Here is a 20464-nt window from a genome sequence, read left to right as displayed (position 1 = left end):
TAATATAATGGTGTGTTCTACTCAATAAACAAACAAATCTTACTTGTTCAAATATTACAAATGATACATGTAAATCTAGCATCTTTTACATAAATGGGATGTGATTTTTCGAGGAAAGGGGATTTTAGATGTAAATAAAATCTACAAATATTCTAATTACTTTTGCTAGTTAGCCAGGCCCAAAAGTTTTCTTAGTGCACATTATGTAACTCTATTGTACTTTTTATGTCCAGTTGCATGTAGTGTTCTTATTTTGTGTGGATTAACTTTGACAATTAATTTAACCAACAATACATGCACCACTTGTTATACAGAAAACGTCGCTTTTTTTATTCAACTACAAATTTAACGGTATAAGTTCCGTGACATACAATTCATATTTTCTTGGTCAAACAGCTGGTTAAACTTGTAATATTTAACTTATACACCAAGAAAATCATGCTACGAAGTTGCTTACGAAATGTGTGAAATATATGGGGACACACAATTCATTGTATACCATGGATCAAATGTAGGAGTATTATCTTTTCCTACTGTACCAAAACTTCATGTTTGGGGGGTTCGAGGCAAAAATAAAGGAACTTTTGGGTGCCGTTTTCTGACAATTTATGAAAAGCTGCAGAGAACGACGGAAAGTACTGCGGAAAGGAGGCACCAAAACTCAAAAGATCAGGGAGGACAGCGGATCGGTGCGGCCGAAGCAAGAGGACACGCTTTTGTTTTGGATCGGACGCTGCCGCTGGCACGCTCGTTCCGTTCCCTCCTCGGGTCTCCCTCCCTGGACGGTAAAGCGAGCCCAAATAGTGCCCGTGCAGAAAAAGCGGCACCATCTCTTTTGGGCATGCAAAAGCGTTTACGCTAGTGTGCGGCATCTTTGCCTTGTGTGGATCAAAGAAGAAAAAAAGGCGCATGATGTATTTCTACAATGGATACATAATCAGCAAACAATAATGCTGGGTCTACGGACGGATCGCTACGGAAAGTTTCCTACGGACGTACGTGGCATGCGCTTGTTTCTCTAGGCTGAATTCTTTTGGACCCACCACCATAACTCTACCCAATTGATTAGTGCCACGGAGGCATCCGTAAGTGAATTCCGTAACTTCCTTCCGTAAGTGTAGCATTACTGATCAGCAAAGTAGAGTCGATACTCAAGGGCTTGCTTTTGCCATTTTCGCATTCGGTTGACACTCAAATTCGTAAGGCTCTGGTTGGCAGCCTAGTGATTATACATCGAAGTATTTTTTTTTAGATTTCCATGCCAAAGCAACCAACATTCTAGTTTTGGAAGTGTATACTTTGGTATATATGAATTAGAGGGAGTAAACAAATAATGGAGCATCGTGCATACTTTGGCATATATGAATTAGAGGGAGTATATATAAAAATGCAGATTTTGGTAAAGCCAGGGTACCAAAATATTTAAAACCATGGTATATTCAGAAATCACAGTATTCTTCAAATGCTTTTATCAGAAACGGTGTTTTCAAACATAGCCTAATTTTTGGCACATAACGATGCAGGATTACTCACAGTGAAGGCAGTATAGGTAGTAAAATCAACAAAAATAGGGCCAATTAAACATTTTGATTACATGACATGTCATTAATTGTGAAAGGAGAGAATAGTGGTAACTAACTACTCCCTCGGTTTGATAGGTACACAGTTTAAGATAAACTCTCACAGTTAATTTGGTGTACACAAAAAATAAACTATATGACTACAAAACCTATACTATTAGATTCATATTCAAAAAATATTTCTAATGTTATAATTTTTGTGACATATAATCCGTATTTCATTGATCAAAATAATTGTCAAACCATTCTTTTGAACTACGTACATACCTGTTAAACCGTTATGAATACAAGGCAACAAAGGTAGCATTCTATGTTATTACATCTAAGATATTACACACTAAAAGGATAGTAATATAGAGTAGTAACATGTGAAAGTTGCTACCCTATGTAAGAGCATCACCAGCCGCGTCTTTCAAAACGGCCTTCAAAGCTTTTTAAAGGGTGCCGGACAGAAATCGACATCATGTGGCGCCCTGCAAAACGTTTATGTGTCCGTCATCCCAGACCATCCCCGACCCATAGTGGACAGACTGGATGTGCCGGACACGAACCCCGGGCGACGTGTCGCGAGGCGGGCCACACCTGGCATAGAGAGAATCGTAGCAGTTCGTAGCTTTTCCTTAATGGTACGGCGGTCCCCGAGGTTGTGGTAGCCGAGACGTCGCGTCGGCGCTGTGCCATTACCACGCGTCGCCGTTCCTCCTTCCTGCCCTTTCACATGCCCTACGTTTTCTTCCTAGTCTCTGACTATAAAACACGATCCTTTGCCGTTCTCACCACCGCACTTGCCTCCGCAACCACCTCCGACGTGCTCACCACCACAGTCGCCTCCGCAACCACCTCGACGTGTAGCCAAGATGTCGCGTCGCCTGCCCACCATGTACTCCATGTTGGGCCGCAACTACCTGCTGACGCCTACACCTCCACCTCCGGAGCCGAAGCTAGCTGCGTCGGAGCCGGAGCCAGCAGAGATCTACGACCTCGGCCTCGACGAGGACGAAATGGCGGAGTTCGTCCTCCTCGACGCCTAGTTCTGTACTGATGCGGAACGCAGTGAGTCCGAGGAACAGGAGCAGCCAGCTGCCGATCTGAAACATGCGGCAATACTCGAGTCTTATCGGCATGACCAGAGGAACGCCGCCCGCACCCTGGAGGAGGCTGACCAACAGACAACAGCTCCTCCAACGCGTCATGGTAGTCTTCCACGAGCTGCTGCCTACGAAGGAGGTTGGACGGCTCTTCATGGAGGCCGAGCGACAGAGGATCTTCGAGCTGAACGCTCACACCCTCGTCGAGGAAAGTTTTAGACAAAAGTGCAATTTTTTTTCTTCATTTTTAGACATGTGGTTTGTTCAGACAAATGTACCACAAAATTATTATAATGTTGCCAGCCGGGCCGTGTACTTAAAATAACGATCTCCTATAGAAAATTTTACACACCTAAATTTATGTGAACTCACGAATTCGCTTAAAAGCCTTTTGAAGAGCGCCGTTGAGTAGAGACGACTTACGTCCGGACTCCGTTTTGGAGCACACGGCTGGAATGCTCTCGCTGGGCGGACGGACGCATCACGGTGGCTAGGCTAGGGCAAGCCAATGACACATTCATGTACGTACGGTCGAGAACTGTGCTTGCCATCATGTCGTCATCGCCGGGGAAGACCGATCTAGGTCGTGCTTTCTTTATCCGCGGAACAGGCAGGACAGGAGTGACGACATTGTCTCGTTAGCAATTAGGGAAACGATACAATGGCTACCGTTTTTGTTATGAATATAAGAATTATGAATTGTTGGGAGTGAGGACCAGTACCTACTATAGATCACACTCAGACAAAGGATGGAGTAAAGATAATGGACCCGTGTAGCAACATACTATGCAATATCATTTCGAACTCCAACAAGTCACGATTTCCTTTCTTTTTGGTAATCACGGTACGAGTTAAGGCACAACAACTCCAGTGACGGATCAAGTTGCTCCACAAGCATATCAGTTAATGCGGTGTTTTATTTCAGAGAATGATGTAAGTATGTGTTCTTGTCTTAGCTTTTCCGTAGAACCTATTGCCATCACATACAGAACAAGCGTGTCCTTGTTAGGGCAAGGGCACAACGGAGAGATGACGATAGACAATCTCACAACCTATCTAGACTGTGTGAAATAGATAAACTTGAAGAATAGATTCAACCAATAGATATGCAATGGAAAAACAAACATAAGCGCGCACACAAACAATTGACATAAGAATTTACGTGGAAAACCTCTTCAATGTTCAATGTGAGGAGGGAAAAAACCAAAAGTGTGGACCAACCGGTCTACGCAAGCTTCATTGTGAGAAACTTGTGTACAGACTCTTCTCTAGAACATCTAGAGATTACAATACACTTATTCTCGTTGTCCACCAGCAAACAACAACAGCAACCACAAGAGAGAAAATACAACAAAGGCAGCGATATCATATTCGGTAATCAACAAACTGCTTTTAGACCGCGGATCCATAAACACCAAATTTAGTAGACAAGCAGACATATGAGTTTCATGATAAAAAATTAGCTCAATCGGACACCTTTTTCTTGTCTAAACTGTTCGTCTCCCAAAACTGCTATGTGCTGAAACTGCAATAGTCCGAACTGACCTAGCCACCCTCAAATCGAATTCTCCACTAATCCAAATCTCAAACCAGCTAAAAAGATCGAAGTACTCAAATTAATGAACAAGCTCACTGAGTTTGGAGCCGATCCAAAACCGTTTGAGCCTCCAAATCCCAGCTTAAAGACAGACGGTCAGATCTCAGAAATCTGGACAGAAATCACCACTCCTTCTTCCTATGTTGTTGTGGTGTTCTAGTGTGTTCACTCACCCTTTCACGGTAGCAGCCACGTTCTGGCTTGCTTCCCTTACTCTCTAACACACAACCAACAAGGGTGGTTAGGGTTTTCTCCTTTTTACCTCTCAAGGAGGCACAACCATTGAACACGAACCTCGATCAGTGGAGATATCTTTGTGGTTTTCCGATGGTATAGTAAGCTACATGTCCACCCGCGGTGCAAGCCTCTGCCTCGGCTCTTATGTTGTGTCGTCACTCTTCGCGAGACCCTCGATAAGTTCATCCTCTGCCATTGAAGCCCACAAGTTGGGACATTGGCGCAGATCTTTAGCAGTATACGAAATACGACTCATCCCTCTATGTTTTGGTGGTCGTGATGCCGACGATATATACGAATAAAATGTAGGTGCGGCAGAAATGCTACCCTGGTTGGCGTAGTGAGGTAAGGACATTTGAAGGGAAGCAAGTTATTGTTGAGAAACAAGTTCTTTCCTTATGCAAGAACCTTTTAGGACTGCACTTAATTTTCTTGGACGTTAGGAGGTTCGACTATGTAGGTGTCCACATTTGTGGATATGCCCTCATCTCAAAGGTTAAAACTCGGTCTTTATTTCCAAATTCAAGGTGAAGAAAACAAGGTCTTGGGGTGAACTTTGTTCTCACATCTTCTTCAATGGAGGTCAGAGAAATTTGAGACACAACAACCTCTCTATGTGACATTTTTATTATATTTATCTTATTATTATTATCTCGCTTAGCGCTATCCCTAGCTTATTTTCTGCGGTATATCTTGTTGCTAGAGTAACTTTTGATGTATAAGATTGTACCACTTAGTTGCATTTTAATAACATTCGTAGTAGGTTATTCACCTCCGTCTAGTCGACATCCTTAATCTTTCTAATATGGATAATACGAAAGTAAAACCAGGAACCTGATCATGTCATCTTTTGAATAATACATTCATACTAAGATAATCTGACCCGATGACTTCCTAGAAAAAAGTATTTAAAGATGTTTTGGCCTCACGATCTGGTATGCACGTGGAAGTGAAAGACACGCATGCATCTCTTCAATGCGTGTCTAGCCATGTGGTGGCTCCTTATTTCGCGTAAAGGCCACATGTTTCGTATCATGCCTCTTTGTTTCTTTCACAAGATAAAAAGACGTACAGCAAGCCTCAGTCCATCTCTACTTTGTCTCGGGCTCAGCTAGAACCTGACGGTGGCAGCGGTCTAGACTTAGCTGAGGTGTAGCACACGGATTTTGAAAACGTCCGCCACGATGGGGTGGTATCTGACAGGAACATTTTTTTTCTGAGACAATGACAGGACGATCTAAACTGTATTGATTTTGTTCATTTTTTCTGTCCTCTGCGGTAATCTGTTAACAGGCCTGAGCTTCTTTTCGATAGCTGGACTACTTGTTGGGCTCATGGGCTGAAGGGAGACAACTCCAGTAGAAGCAATCTAGACATTTTCTCGAATGACTAGGCCTCTTTCACCTAAAGGCAAAGCTGAAGATCCCTCAAAAAAAGAAAGGCTAAAGCTGAAGAAGGTGAAAGAGAATGAGGACAGAGTCCGAGGTCTTCAGTTTAGTGTTTGCAGCTGAGGATTAGTCTAGTCTAGTTTATGCTTTCCCAGCTTTATCTGTCTTGTCTTAGCTGAACTCTCTTTTTACTCACCTAAACCATGCCACCAGAAGTTTTGCATAGGATAGCAAGATCAGATTAAACTGTTCTTAACACAGAAAAATCGCTTGTTTCATTTTTCTACCCAACGGATCCACACTGCAGCCTGTAGTAGTGCACAAACAATGACATGTTCAACGCAACAACAACAAAAATCTACTGGAAACATGATGCTTAAGAAGATGGTTTCCAAGTTAAGTCCATAGTCTCCAACGTTGGTACTTATCTCTCATAGATAGCCTAAACTAGGATAATTACCAACAGTGCTTTACCCAACTTCAGCCCTTAAGCCCTTTCATATAGCACATTACACCGAGAACTGCAGCAGATCCTGCACGACAAGCAAAATAGCCAGCACCTTCCTTCTCCAGGGATGGAATTCGAATGGTACTCAAGGTTGGCTGCTAGGAAGCTTGCTGAGGATCGAGTGCTCTGGCTTGTGGTCACACTCAAAATCAAGGTGAACGAACGCCCGCTCGACTTCAGGGAGTTCCTCGATCTTTATCTGAAGTGATTCTCCAATGGCATGCGCCTCCTTGAGTGGCAAGTCCTCCGGGAGCTCAATGTCAACCTGCCAGTCAGTTAACCACATGAGTCCTAAAGTTCATCAAAATACTCAAGGTTGGCTGTACCATTTCCGTTAACCACATGGGTAGTGAACTTAGCCATCCTTTTTTCAAAATTCAGTTGACGCAAAAATCTTGATGTTGGTTCTGTCTTCTTTTCCCTCTAGTGAAAAAAGAATGTTTGCATGCATGCTTTTTGAAAAAATAAAGTTTAAACAACGCATTTGGTAAAGAAAGGGATACATTTAGAATCAGTTGAATTTGGAATCAGTCAGCGCCCAGTGTCTCAAACAGATGCACAATAATATTCATCTCTTCGTTAATATTGTAGGGAAGGGAATAGATTAAATTAAAAAGATGAGCATGCAAAAGAGCATAAAGAAAAATGATATACTAACCTCAACAAAGTAAAGGACCCCAAAGGTGTATGCCCGAACTGTATCAACACGCTTAATTTGAGGATCATGCCTGATAGCTAGGTATGTCAACTTCTGCAGCACTTCCGGGGGAGCTGATTCACCTACTAGTGATACTGCGTCCAGGATAGTGATATGTATTAATATCTAACATGTATCAGGATATCCTAATCTGTAAACTGTAACATGCAATGTAATCCAATGTAAAAAGGAGGCAGTTTACTTGTATGTCAGTCAGTTCCAAATATTTTAGAGCCACTAAGTGATTTAAGTTATGCATTGGTTTTGATAATATAAAATGCTTCTTGTAGCAAGTATTTAAGGTGCCCATATCCAGTAGCACTACCAACAATTTGTCCTAAAAGATGTTCCTGTACTGAACCTTTTCCCCCCAGCATCAGTTTATTCATATGATCGGAGGACTATTTGCAAGTGCACTGATGTTTCAAATGCCGAGTTTTAATGTTGTAACGAGTAGTGCACACCTGCATTTTCCCACACTGTTCCAGACCAGTTTGTAATAGTGTAGACTGCAAGGACGATTGCGCCAACTGGGTCGATCCACCAGTAGAACCTGTCACCGAGAACAGCAGCAGCCAAACCAACGACATTCGTGACCACATCAAAATAATGATCCTGCGGAAACCAACCCATCACATTAGTTTTGCCAAACTGATGCACATTTGTTCATTTGAATATAGTCGAATCGAGAACACAGTAAGATATAAACCTTAGCATACGCGCGGACAATGTTGTTACCAGATGTCCGGCAGTAAAACCACAGAGCTAGCTTAACTACTGTTGCAAAGATCATGATTGAATATAGCCATATAAGTTGTACTGAGTTCAATTTATCCGGAGCCTCGTTCACTACCAGCTTTTCAGCAGCTTGAAGAAATACTTGGAATCCTGGAAATTGACAATAATTTTTCTTTAATCTTGAAGACAGATACATGCCCATATCAAAGACAAACAAGTAGCGACGTCACTTGATTCTCGACGAAACTCCTTTTCAAACAAGGAGCAAACATACCTAAAGTAGCCATAACAGCTGCGAAGATGATAATGCCTACTGGCTGCACCCTCAATTTACCAATTGGATACTTGTAGACGTTGATGCTTTTCATCGAGAGATGTGTGAACCAAAGGATACCACCAGCCATGAGATCGAGCAATGAATCAAGTGTTGATGCAGCTATAGCAATCGACCCACTTTTAACTGTGGCATATATCTGAAGAGAAGGAGAGAATATAAATTGTGTAATAAACCTGAAGGTGTTCAAGTGAGTGTACTAAAAAAAGAGAAATGCCAACCTTCAATGCCAAGAGAAGAATATTTGCATAATTCGATATTTTCATGGCAAATTCACTCTGTCTTTGCTCCATGAGCTCTTCCTCTTCACTTATTACATTGGATTCTTCTATTGAGTCAACCTCCTCAAAGGATCTCAAGGTGGCAAATTGTTTCTCGTAGTATTCTTTCTCTCCTATATAAGTCCAACGTGATCACATTTGAGCGTTAAACTAATAAAAGAGTTGATGATGTGCAAATGGTAAGAGAGAAAATAGTAGGTTACATCGTACTTGTGAATCATGGAGAACCATCCAAAACTACGAAATATTAGGAATTGTTCATATGTGATACGCTTGTAAATCCCAACACAGTAATCTATGACATGACGATCTTCACCGTAAAAAATATGAACTGTTTGTAGGTAAAAAATATCTTCAGGTAAGAACTGGAACATCTGGAAACAGATAAAAATTGGAACACCAACTAAAACAGTAAAAATAGGAATAGGAACATTAAAAATGGATTTGAATCGTGCATCGTTAGTAGATTATTAATGAAATGATATGACCCACTGTTCAACATTTGTTTGTGCCCCGAGAAACAGCAAGGACAGACAAGGACATTCTGAGGGTTGAGACAGCTAGCTTGGATTGGATCCAAGTCCAGCTGCGGGTAGAAATAGAATAACTATCCCATTTGTTTCAAAGAAACAACGAAAGTGAACACAATAGCCATTGAATAGTGAAAAGGTACAGCCGATGGAATAAATTTATGTGATGTTGAAAGCAAGCAACACTCTGTTTGTCTCAAAGCAGTGCATGTTTGGAATGTCATCCAAGAGAAAACTGGGTTTTGACGAGGTTTGAGTCATTTCTACCTTGTATAGGAATAATTCTCATCCCTCGCAACTGGCACAATTAATTTCAATGAAGAAAAGTCTGAATTCTCAACTTTGCTACTTATATATTTACAAAAAAGAGCAAATCGCAGATGCAGAACGTCCTGACAAAGCTAATGGTATTAAAAAGCTAAGCCGGACGCTATTGTAGATTCTAGATGTCCCCTCTCTTTGAAAACTCGTTGTTTTGTCTTGATGTTTTTAGTAAAAAACGAATTGACTAAAGATCTAGAGAGAAGGAAATACAAGTACCAAAGACCGCAAAAATGAATTGAGCAGCAAGCAAACACAGCTAAGGATCACATTAGTTTCAGGGAAATTATGAGCAGAGGCACCACGCCATATTATACTATTGCATCTGCTACTTTTGATATGCGTTGGATATTCTCCAGAACGAATCAAACTTCTGACCAAAACAAACACAAAAAGGCACTGGGACAAGTTTGAAAGAGCATACAACGGATGAACTTTTGACCTGGGGGCAGGAACGTGACAAAGAGGTGAAAATGTCACCCAATACATGTAACATTACTTCTGTTACAGCCTGAAACCATAGGGAACGATTGCAAGCACTGGGAAATAGCAAAACCAAGAACTGTTCCACCCTAAAGTAAGAAAAGGTACCATACAGAATCAACAAGAAACAGCCACAAGAATCAAGAATTAAAAAATTTGTACTTTCTACCAGTAATACATCCACAATTAAAGACTCAACGATCATCAAATGATCGTATTATCCGCGGGATTCGAGAATCTAGGATCGGAAGTACAGCCACCAACCATTCAACCAATTACCAGTTCACCGCCACGAGACTGAAACAAGGGAAACCCACAAAAGTGCCACCCCGTTGACAACATTACGACGACCAAAACGCCAGCGGAATACCAAATACAGATCAGAAGGAAAAGAAAAAATCTTGTCCAGGGCAGGAGGTAGCAAATGCGAGGAGGAGGAGGGTTGTAGAGCAGAACCTTCGCGGAGGCCCTTGGAGCGGGAGAAGTCGACGTGGGACGGCCTCTCCGGGTCGACGGCGTCGAGCACCTTCTTGGGCAGCCGCGACACGAACTCGCCGCGCATCGACCCCACCGAGTTGTTCCGCCGCCCGGGCCCGCCGGCGAGGAGCGGCGCCCGCGCGTCATCGTCGTCGCCACCACCACCATTCGCGTCCATCCCCGGGCTCGAGTCGAGGCCGCCTCCTCCTCCGTTCCCCTCTCCTCCGTTCCCCTCTCTCTCTCTTGCCGAGTGCGCGATTGATTTGATCGTCCTCTTCGCCGCTTCTTATTTTTGGCGTCTCTTAGCGATACGTTTTGTAAAATACGGCACGCTACGGCCTACGGGGGCTGTGCTTAAATGGAGACGCGAAATCTACGATCACAAGCGGCCAACGGTCGCGATGCTGCCACGTAGCGGACGGCTCAGATTCAGAGTATTAATTACGAGGGTAATTTTTTAGGTATAGCACCAGCTACCACCTGGACAGGCAATGCAAGTATCCAGCCCCATCTGTCCCGCTTTATCTGTTGTGGTTAATTAATACTGTATATACTCTTTGGTCCAACAGCTAGGAATGAGTAGGGTTGTAATGGTTGTTGACTCATGTCATCATGTTCACTTGTGAGATTTTCATGGTGTTTTTGTGAATGTTCTTTCAGGTCATTCGTTTTGATATATCAGGTCATGCTAGCCATGCTAGACACTTTAAGCATGTTTACTTGGTTACTAGTGCATATGTTTAACACTTCGAATGAGTTGTATCTTCGTGAGTCTAACAACGATTCTCCCAAATCATGTCTTGTCCCAACAGACGATGCGGGAGAGCAAAACCTAGCCCCACCACTACCATCTTTCCGCCCCTTCCTCATTGTTGATGATTGAGAAGGGCACATGAAAAGCTTGTGTGGCCATAGGTGAAGGCCGCGACGAGGCCTCTCATCTTGGTGGTGTTCGGGGGTAGAGGGTGTAGTTATAGATGATGTTGCAAGGGAGACAAGGTGGGGTCGTGGTGTGGGGCTCACACATGTCTCATCCCCGAACTGCCTGATTGATTGACGCCGCACTGGCATGGGATCTAGGACAACACAGTCTTCAAATATGACAACTACCAACCGGTACATGGCCAAACATCCACGATGGGGGCCGCGAAGTGAGTCTTCACACTGGTGTGGTTGACACAGTCCTAGGGCGGGTAGTGGCTTCATGTGGTGCATTTGATTACGAGTCAAATCTAACCGCAACGTACAACCAACTCTGGTCCCTTCAAGATAGTTCTCCTTAGGCATGTGATATGGGTTGTGATCTCGATCTTCACGATCGACTGAACATCACAAGGGAAAATAGAGAGTGGAAACACAAGAACACGGTAGCAAATGCAAGGTAATGAGATAAATAGTGAACCATACTCTAATTCACAACCGTCAACACACAGTTAGCATAGCCTTTGGATCATAAGTTGCAAGTAAACCTTTACTCTTGATGGAACCAGTTTCTCCAAACAAGCCCACCGATCCAATAGAATCCACCAGTGAAAGAATGGCTAGATGTAGCTAGTAGAGGAGTTGAACTCCAGGAGGGTCTTGGATTCTAGATGGGGAATACGGGGACAAAATCTACTTAATTCATGTTGAATCCTAGCTCTGATGGGGAGAAGGAGAATTTGTAGGCCTAGGTGCAAAATGTAAGTCGAGAGGAGGCTCTAGGAAAATCAAGCAAGAGTCTCCAGGCTTATGTGGTTGTTGTAGTCCAATCCCAAAGTTGTGCAGGACGAATTGTCCGAGGCCATATTCGGCTCCTATCTGTTACAGTCCGAAGTGTATGGGAAGATTAGGGTGAGACTCCAGGTCATGGTGAGCTGAAGGTTGTTGTCAAAGCAGTGGTGGCCAGAGTCTTTGTGGGCTTCTTCCGGCTCCTCTCGGTTTTTGTATTGTAGACTTCCGGTATATAGGCTAGGGGATCCGGGTCCTGGGGTCGCCCAGGTCTTCGCCCCCCCTTCTTGATTTGGAGCTTATTTGCCATGTCTTCCGGCCCCTTGCCTTCACACCTAAGCCCACAAATGTTTCTTGCATTAGGTAGCAATCCACTCAAGGATGTATAGAGATCACACGTGTTTAGAATAAATTCAGCTCTCTTGTAATGCCTTCACTCATACTTGAGATGGTGATGTTTGGGATACCCACCATATAACGCAAATAGGCCTAGTGCACTCCCGCATCGGGAGCCAACTAATGCGAGTGTATGCATATATCGTTTGAGAGGTGGGATGTCGGTATTGGTGTGCTGATGCATGTAAAATGCATACATGAACTTTATCCTATATCATATTGAATTCTCATATATTTGCAACATATATGATGTTAATAACATGTTTTACATTTGATTTATGGGGATTTACCAATGATCTCCTTTATTTGGTTTATAACTCAGCAGAACATGAAAACCCAGTATTTGCGTATTATTCACTTTCAGAGATCTATACGGTGTCAAATTGACCTGGGATTTTTGGAGCGTCACTTTTTCATCGGGCGAAGCACCCTGGAGCTTTGGAGGAGGCATGGATGGGCCTGAGGCCCAAAAGACATCAGGTGGCGCGCCCACCCGAGGTCTTTCGACTGTTGATCGTCCAGTTGGCATGATTCTTTCGCCCATCGATGTATTTTGACCTAAAAACACTATATATATGGCCCCGAAGAGTTCTCGGGAGGAGAGCATCGCAGAAGACACAAACACAAAAACGAAGGCCTGTAGCAGAGAAGATTGGAGGGGGAAACTCCGTCGGGATCACCACCGGAGGGATCTCCACCTTCTCCAACGTCTTCATCATCATCACCATGATCAAGTGAGAGCTCTGGACTATGGGTTTGTGGCAGTAGCTTGATCTATTTCTCTCATGTTTTTCATAGTTCTTAGTGTCATATGAGCTTCCCTACATGATTATGGCCATATTTGTAATACCTATGTGGTGGATCTTTATTCTATGATATTTCTTTTGCTACCTCACTAGGGATAAAGTGAATGCATGTGCTATGTTCGTCACATGAAAAAAAGTGATGATCTTGTTTATTCAAGTTAACATATTTAATTCTTAATACAAGATTGTGTGGAGTTTTCCCTTTCTTGTGGAATATAAGAGAGATGTGTTGCATCATCTCTATATTAGGACGTGATGCCCATATGAATGCGTTTCTTACTCATGTTATTATTTTACATCCTCATATCTCATTGATGAATTACTATTTGTTCACCACAACTTAAAAGAGAGAATAGTTAAGTGAACCCATGAACTCCGGTCCACTTTTCATCATAAGAAACATTGTTGTCTTGCTTTTATCTTGTTTTCTATTTGTTGCACTATTTTAACCCGAAAATACAAAAATATTTACTTTTCTTATTTAATCGAAAACACCCAAAACAATCAACCCCTTTACTGTTTTTACTTACTTACTATATTTACTCACTTTATTTTTACTTGTGTTTTATTTACTTACACGAAACCTTGTGCTTGACAACCACCCGGTGGAGTTGGGGGCACAAGGCTTTTATTTTACTTGCAAGATCGCTAGAAGAAGAGAGAAGAGAATACTTTTTGCTCAGTTCCCCGAGAGTTAGATTTAAACCCTCGAGTCACCCTTGTGGGAAAAATACTTTGTTGTCGCAACACTCAGCACTTGGAGTCCCAGCACCATCATGTGCTCAACTATAAACACCTATTTTTTTTGTCAAAACCCCTGATCTTGTCTAGAGCAGGCAACGTCGACATATGTGTGGCATGCTCTTATTTTAGGGTGTTCTCCCTTGTGAACAAGTCATTTTGTGTTGCATAAAATCAAATATTGCAGAATTTGCTATTGATAAATGTTTGATTATTTTGATTGGGCACATGTAAAATGGCGTGATGGAAAAGTTACAGTTTGAGGGCACGTTGCGCAAAAATGGCATGTTTTGTTAGGATATACCTGAATGCACGGAAATTGGCTGCTTTGGAAAAAATCATGGCATTTTTTTTGAGGGAATAAGTTGTTTTATAAGGTTGAATGGTAGATATATACATGGCTACAATGAGAGCATAAATCAATTATACGTTTTTGCATTTGAATAGGCATGTATGGTAAGCTTAGTGTGCACTTATATCTCCTCTCTTTTATTTGCTTCATCTATTGAAATTCTAGGCGAGAGGGGATATTCCGCAACTAGTTGCGCCCGCACCCCATTTTTGTTGTGACACTTTCAAGTTTCCAAAAAATGCAAACTAAAATTCTAGACATACATTGTGTTGTGTTTTGTGCATCTGTGAAGTTTCATCCAAAAATATGTCAAAATGTGGCCTACACGAAAAGAACAAATGATCTGTAAATAGTACGTGTCACTATTTACGTACGTCTTCTCTTTTTTACACAGGTCACATTTTGACATATTTTTGGATGAAACTTGACAGATGCACAAGACACAACACAATGTATGTCTAAAATTTTAGTTTGCATTTTTTGGAAACTTGGAAGTGTCACAACAAAAAATGGGGTGTGGACGCAACTAGTTGCAAATGAGGGTCACGCTGTGGCGTTGAACCTGTCCATAGAACAAGAGTATTGTGTGAAATTTGGTGTCAAATGCTTTTAAGTGTATATTTTCGGACACTTCCATCATTGTTGAAATTCAGTATAGTAGTTAGAGACTATTGGCACTTGATGTATGTCTTTACTTGAAGACTAAGTTAAACTTATGGTTAAATCGTTGTTTAGACACAATGGTTGCCTTCCTACATTCTCCAATGTTTTATTGGAGGCATTAGGAGAGGAAGACAATCTCACATAATAAAATTAAAAAGGAATTACTATCACAATCATCCGAAAACATGCTCACTACTCTATGTCGCTCTTTTTGCGCAGTATCCCTGGCTCCTCGTGCCCACCTCTCCTTAATCCTATTATTAATATTTTTTTTTTGATAAAGGGAATATATTAATATTAAAAGATACCAATTACATCCAGCCTCTGCAACAACGACCCACCCTAACGGCAGTACGGATGCACATAGCCGGACGTGCTGTTCGAGTTCGTCCTCGTCCTCAAGGGCGACCCGCGCGGCATCCAGAGGCTGCCGGACTCCTTCGTCGACTACGTCGCCGGCGACGACCGCCCGCGCACGATGCATCTGCGGGAGGCTGCGTGCGGCTACTACCGGTGGATCGTCGACGTGATCTACGACGCGCGCGGCAAGATGTACCTCAACATCGGCTGGGAGAAGTTCGCGCGGCACCACAGCCTCGAAGCCGGCTTCATCCTCCTGTTCTCCTACTTCGGCGGCAGGGACATGAGCGTCAAGGTCTTCGACGAGACGCGCTGCCGCCGGTACTACCACGGCGACAGGACCGACGAGGAGGACGACTGATGATGAAGAGTGTTCTTTCTTCGGAGCGAACACGTGCATGGAAGTTTCTGGTTGTTCGCCTCATCGGTAGAACCAACAAGGGCACCATCCTCCCGCTGGATTTTCCAGTTTGGGTGACTGGGTGTGCCCTCGAGTGTTCTTTCTTAGCAGCGAACACAAGAAACCTTCGATGCACGGCCTAGTTAAGTTTAGTTTTTTTGCAAAATTTTATATTTGTGTCCACCATGGTTCAAACTATGTATTAGTTTGTGGAAAACCATGTTCCAAATTGTGTCTTCGTGTAAACCACGTTCCAATTATGTATTAGTTTGTGGAAATTAAAATAAAAATGCCAAAAAAGTATTTTAAATATTTGGGGGAGGCGTTTGGGGGACGCGGCTGGGAAGTGACGTCCACAAAACGCGGCTCGAGCAAAACACGTCCCCCAAACGCTCAATCCGGCGCAGTTTGGAGGACGCTTTGGGGGACGCGGCTGGAGATGCTCTAAAGAAAACTTAATATAGATGAAACCATTGCCTGCACTCTTGACATATTATCGAGAAGCCGCATACATGAACACCGTTTCTTACCCAATCGGCCTGGATGGGGTTTTCCATGGTTAATTCCCTCTAGTTCTGTATTTGGCACACTGGATCTCATAAAAAATACTCCCTCCTTCGTTAAATAATTGTACGCTTGACATGTCTCAAGTCAAACTTTATTAACTTTGAATAATTTTCTAGAAAAAATATCAATACTTATAACAATAAATTAATATAGATAGATTCATCTTGACTTGTAGTTTAATATTATAGTGATTTGATGTTATATATGTTGCTATTTTTGTGTAAAACTTTAGTTAAATTTAAAAATGTTTGATACTTATTGGCGGACAGAGGGAGTAAGGAAGATCTCCAGATTCTAGCGGGCGTAGGAACAGATTTGCCATGAATGTCCCTGTGCATGCCGGTTCTTCCCTCTTTCGAAAAAATGATGAGCTGTCCTTACAAATGATTTGCCTTATCATAAACCTAAAAAGTAAAACTTCACATTGCCATTCACCAGAATGGGTCCGCGTTGTACTCATCATGTGGCATGTGGTCGTATCGTCGGAATTGTTGTACTCTAGAATCTAGATAGTCGTATGAATTATATTCTTCTCCCGTTAATAGGCAGAGTTTGTCTTTTTGCCGGGAAAATAGCATCTCTTAACTGGATAAGGCACATTTAATTTGATTCATTGACTGAACTCAACTTCATGCAAGCTGGTCCAGCGATTTGTTGTTTGCATTCGACCTCAGCCACAGGTGCTACGTAGGGAAGAAAAGATTGGGCAATAACGATGCAAGTTGTTGCCGGCTACTGCACGCCTAGTCTGAAATGAAAGTTTCTTGTATATTTTCCTTGTCCGAAATGAAAGTTTCTTTGTATGACTTCTTGTATATCTTCCTTGTCCCTGTTTATTGGCAGGCGCATTTTCTCGATAGGTTTCAGGTCTTCTATTTCTTTCTCTGAATTTGCCGCCTCGACTTATCTGTGTTCGACACCTTAGACCTGACATATTCTTAGCAATAAAAGGTACTGATATAAGAGATCGTCAACTAAATGGTTGATTCTCCGAGCTTTCAGGTGCAGGCTTGTAAACGGCATAAAGAAAAATCAGGCGCAACTGGTCTTGAAAATAGAACAATGATTTGTTCAGGTCGATGTCGCCATGATCATCTGGGACAGTCGACGGCATCACCATATCTCAACATTTGGATGAGTAGTAGCGCTTACTGAAACCAGTCACCAACAGTCAGTTAGCGTCACCAAAACCTCGGGCAGATCTAGCAAACCCAGGGCGGGTTTCATTTCATATCGATCTGCTTTGGTTTGAAACTGCAACAGCCCCTGAATTTGGCAGTTGGTTTAATGTCCGGGACCTCTGTATAGATTTATTGTTGGCAGCTCTGTTGTTGACACGAGCCATGAAATTCTGGGGGAGACAGTGACCTTAGCCTAAACTAGAACTAATCAGAACTAACTAAATCGGAGTCGTTCTAAAAAGAACATTAAGAATGGTACGGCTTGCAGGTCAGAACTTCATTTAGGAGTTTGCCTGCACAATAATCCAAACAAAGCTAACAAAAGAAAAGTTCGGTTTGGCCAGCGAGAATTGTGCTATCTTGCGACAGATTGGACTAAACAAACAACCAGGGTTTGTTTGGTCAACTGTATATCTTCTCCGTCTCACAGGTATGGTCGCCGTTGGCCCGTTGCATGATCACTGGAACGGACTAATACTAGTATTCATGAAGGTTTATCTGTGCAGATCGGGATCTACTAACTCGGCAGTCGGCACCTCACATGGCTTCCACTGCGAACTCGCTGCTACTGGTAACTGGTCGTGTCTTAACCTAACAACACATGCTGCTGCCTGGGTCGCGACAAGGAGGGGAAAATTATCAGGACTCAGCAAGAGAAAGCTACTCAGTGTGGGTCTCTCAAAGCTGTTTTCTCTGTAGCTAGCTATCGTACCAGATGAACGATGTGATTTTCCCTGCAGACCTCGCCATTGTTTTTCAGATCCAGAGAAAAAAGTCGTGCCAATCTGCTTGCGATACTGATATACCAAGTGGCGCGCCAGAATGATGATGATGGGGCGTACGATGATCGAGACCGAAGAATACGACGGAGCACCAGAAATTCGCGATGCAGGGGTGCGCCGATCAGATTCTGAAACGCTATCTGCTATTCGGCTAAGCGGCCGGTTTTCCTTTGTCCATTTCTGGCTGTTCTCTTCTCCACGACTGCAGGATGCAGACTTTGTTTACTAGCCTGAGAGCATGGGTTTCGTAAGGAAAAAAGGAGAGAAAAAACGATGAAAACTTAGCTAGGAGTAGCAGCTGCAGACTTGGGACCTCACGATCGAACCGGCCGGCGGCGATACCCACGCAATGTGCGTCACAGACCCGTTTCTCGTCGTCGTCGGTAGTATCGCTGATCCCTGTCATGAGCAAGAGATGCGTGTAATCGCTTTAATGCTCGGACCAGTACAGAACGTACGTTGGAATCCAGGCAAGGCGACGCATCTTCAACGGCGTGCGGTTGCAGCTCCGGTGGATGCTTCTCTCCTCTCCCTCTATTGACCATCATCCTCTTGTTCCGACGCTGCCAGGAAATTCTGAAAGGGACGTGTAACGCTGCTTGCTAGGTCGCGACGCTTCTCCCTAGCGATCTGAGCACTGTTTTGTTTTTGTTCGGGAGGATTTCTTTTCTATTCCTCCCAGAAAGAGTTCATTTCATGCATGAAGCATTACCAAGTCTGAAGCATAGACAGTGAGGAGGATAGTCTCTTATATCCACATGACTCGAGACCTCTAGCTCGAGACTAACTCATATCAGCAGACGACAGTCTGAACTCTGAAGATAGATATCTAACTCGTGAGACCGCAAACTGAACATCTGCAGCTACACTGAAAACGTTGTCCATTTCCGTAGCGTTCTCTTCTGAGACAGCTACTCACCTTAACGTTTTCTCTCTGATGGGAATCTTTGACGATATGGTTTACTATTGTGTCCTGTGCAGTACACTAGCGACACGGTTTGTCGCCCACCTCGCAGTACGATAAGAACAGATGCAGTCCGACCCCGCTCGTACCGGCCGAAGGAGACAGGGTGAAAAAATATCGGCTTCTAATCATCAATCTAAGGGTCAGCCCCGTCTCCAGGATATGGGGCCCCGGTACGACTTACAAAATGGGGATAATTTTTTGTTGTTCAAACTCAATAATGAAACCATATATTCCGTACAATACTCAAACATATATCAAGTTTTCATTCTAGAAATATAGCACTAAAGTAATAAACGAACCTTATGTTCTACCGAAAAGCATCATTCTTATGGTATTTCTTGAAATAAAATCTTCAATCATATCTTTATAATTAATCTTCTCCAAGGTATCATTTTCTCGGGTGATATTGTCGCCAATCCACTGTGTCTTTCTTGTGTCATAGTAGAACACATGTAGAATTTTAGCAACTTCGATCTTGATTTGTCCTATTTAACAAATTAACAAAATAAAGAATCATGAGTTCATGACTATGTTTGTAAACCACATATTACTGCACGACAGCTCTACAAATCAGGGGTTCTCAACTGAAACAGCAGCAAATTATTGAAATTCAGGTTTGTTTGACACTAAGAGCAATTGAATCTGTTCTTACTCCTTACATGTGAAATTTAGGCCATGGTAGATTGGTAGGCAGCGCTGTTGGTAGATTGGTAAACAACTACACATACTAGGTCGGCTGATCGCATGGTAGACTGATGAGGTTGTCGTCGTGGTGAACAGACAGATGCCATAGGATGGCTTAAGTTGGGACCGAATGGGCGCTAGAGGATTCGGGGGAGGGTTTTTGATTAGATAGGACGAACTTCCGGATGCTTTCCTCAAGAACTTAGCCAAAGCCAGAGGTAGAAGAAGAAAGACACAAGGAAGAACTCTGCTCTAGATCTTTCTCCTCATTGATCTCAACAGGATACAGGTTTGTGCATACAAGATTTTTCTCTAGATAGCATGTACCCGCGTACGGGTGTGCCCCCTCTCCTTATATAGGGGAGAGGGTGGCTGATGGCGTGTATTTCACACGTTCGTTGGGCAACCCCAAGAGGAAGGTATGATGCGCACAGCAGCAAGTTTTCCCTCAGAAAGAAACCAAGGTTTATCGAACCAGGAGGAGCCAAGAAGCACGTTGAAGGTTGATGGCGGCGGGATGTAGTGCGGCGCAACACCGGGGATTCCGGCGCCAACGTGGAACCCGCACAACACAACCAAAGTACTTTGCCCCAACG

General features: G+C 43.0%; 1 protein-coding gene across 1 annotated transcript; it reads right to left on the bottom strand.

The window, feature by feature from the left end:
- Nucleotides 1–6131: 6131 nt before the first annotated feature.
- LOC124701858 (metal tolerance protein 4) lies at nucleotides 6132–10563 on the bottom strand. Its single transcript, XM_047233955.1, has 7 exons — nucleotides 10239–10563; nucleotides 8389–8561; nucleotides 8108–8306; nucleotides 7805–7983; nucleotides 7560–7710; nucleotides 7057–7190; nucleotides 6132–6663 (listed from the first exon to the last, which is right to left on the bottom strand). The coding sequence occupies exons 1-7, from the start codon at nucleotides 10435–10437 to the stop codon at nucleotides 6484–6486; spliced, it is 1215 nt and encodes a 404-aa protein (XP_047089911.1). The 5' UTR covers nucleotides 10438–10563; the 3' UTR covers nucleotides 6132–6483.
- Between the last annotated feature and the right edge of the window lie 9901 nt (nucleotides 10564–20464).

The sequence above is a fragment of the Lolium rigidum genome, chromosome 3, assembly GCF_022539505.1.
Source record: "Lolium rigidum isolate FL_2022 chromosome 3, APGP_CSIRO_Lrig_0.1, whole genome shotgun sequence".
NCBI classification, from domain to species: Eukaryota; Viridiplantae; Streptophyta; class Magnoliopsida; order Poales; family Poaceae; genus Lolium; species Lolium rigidum.
Note: the sequence above shows the minus strand (reverse complement) of the source record. Positions and strands in the feature narration are given on the sequence as shown.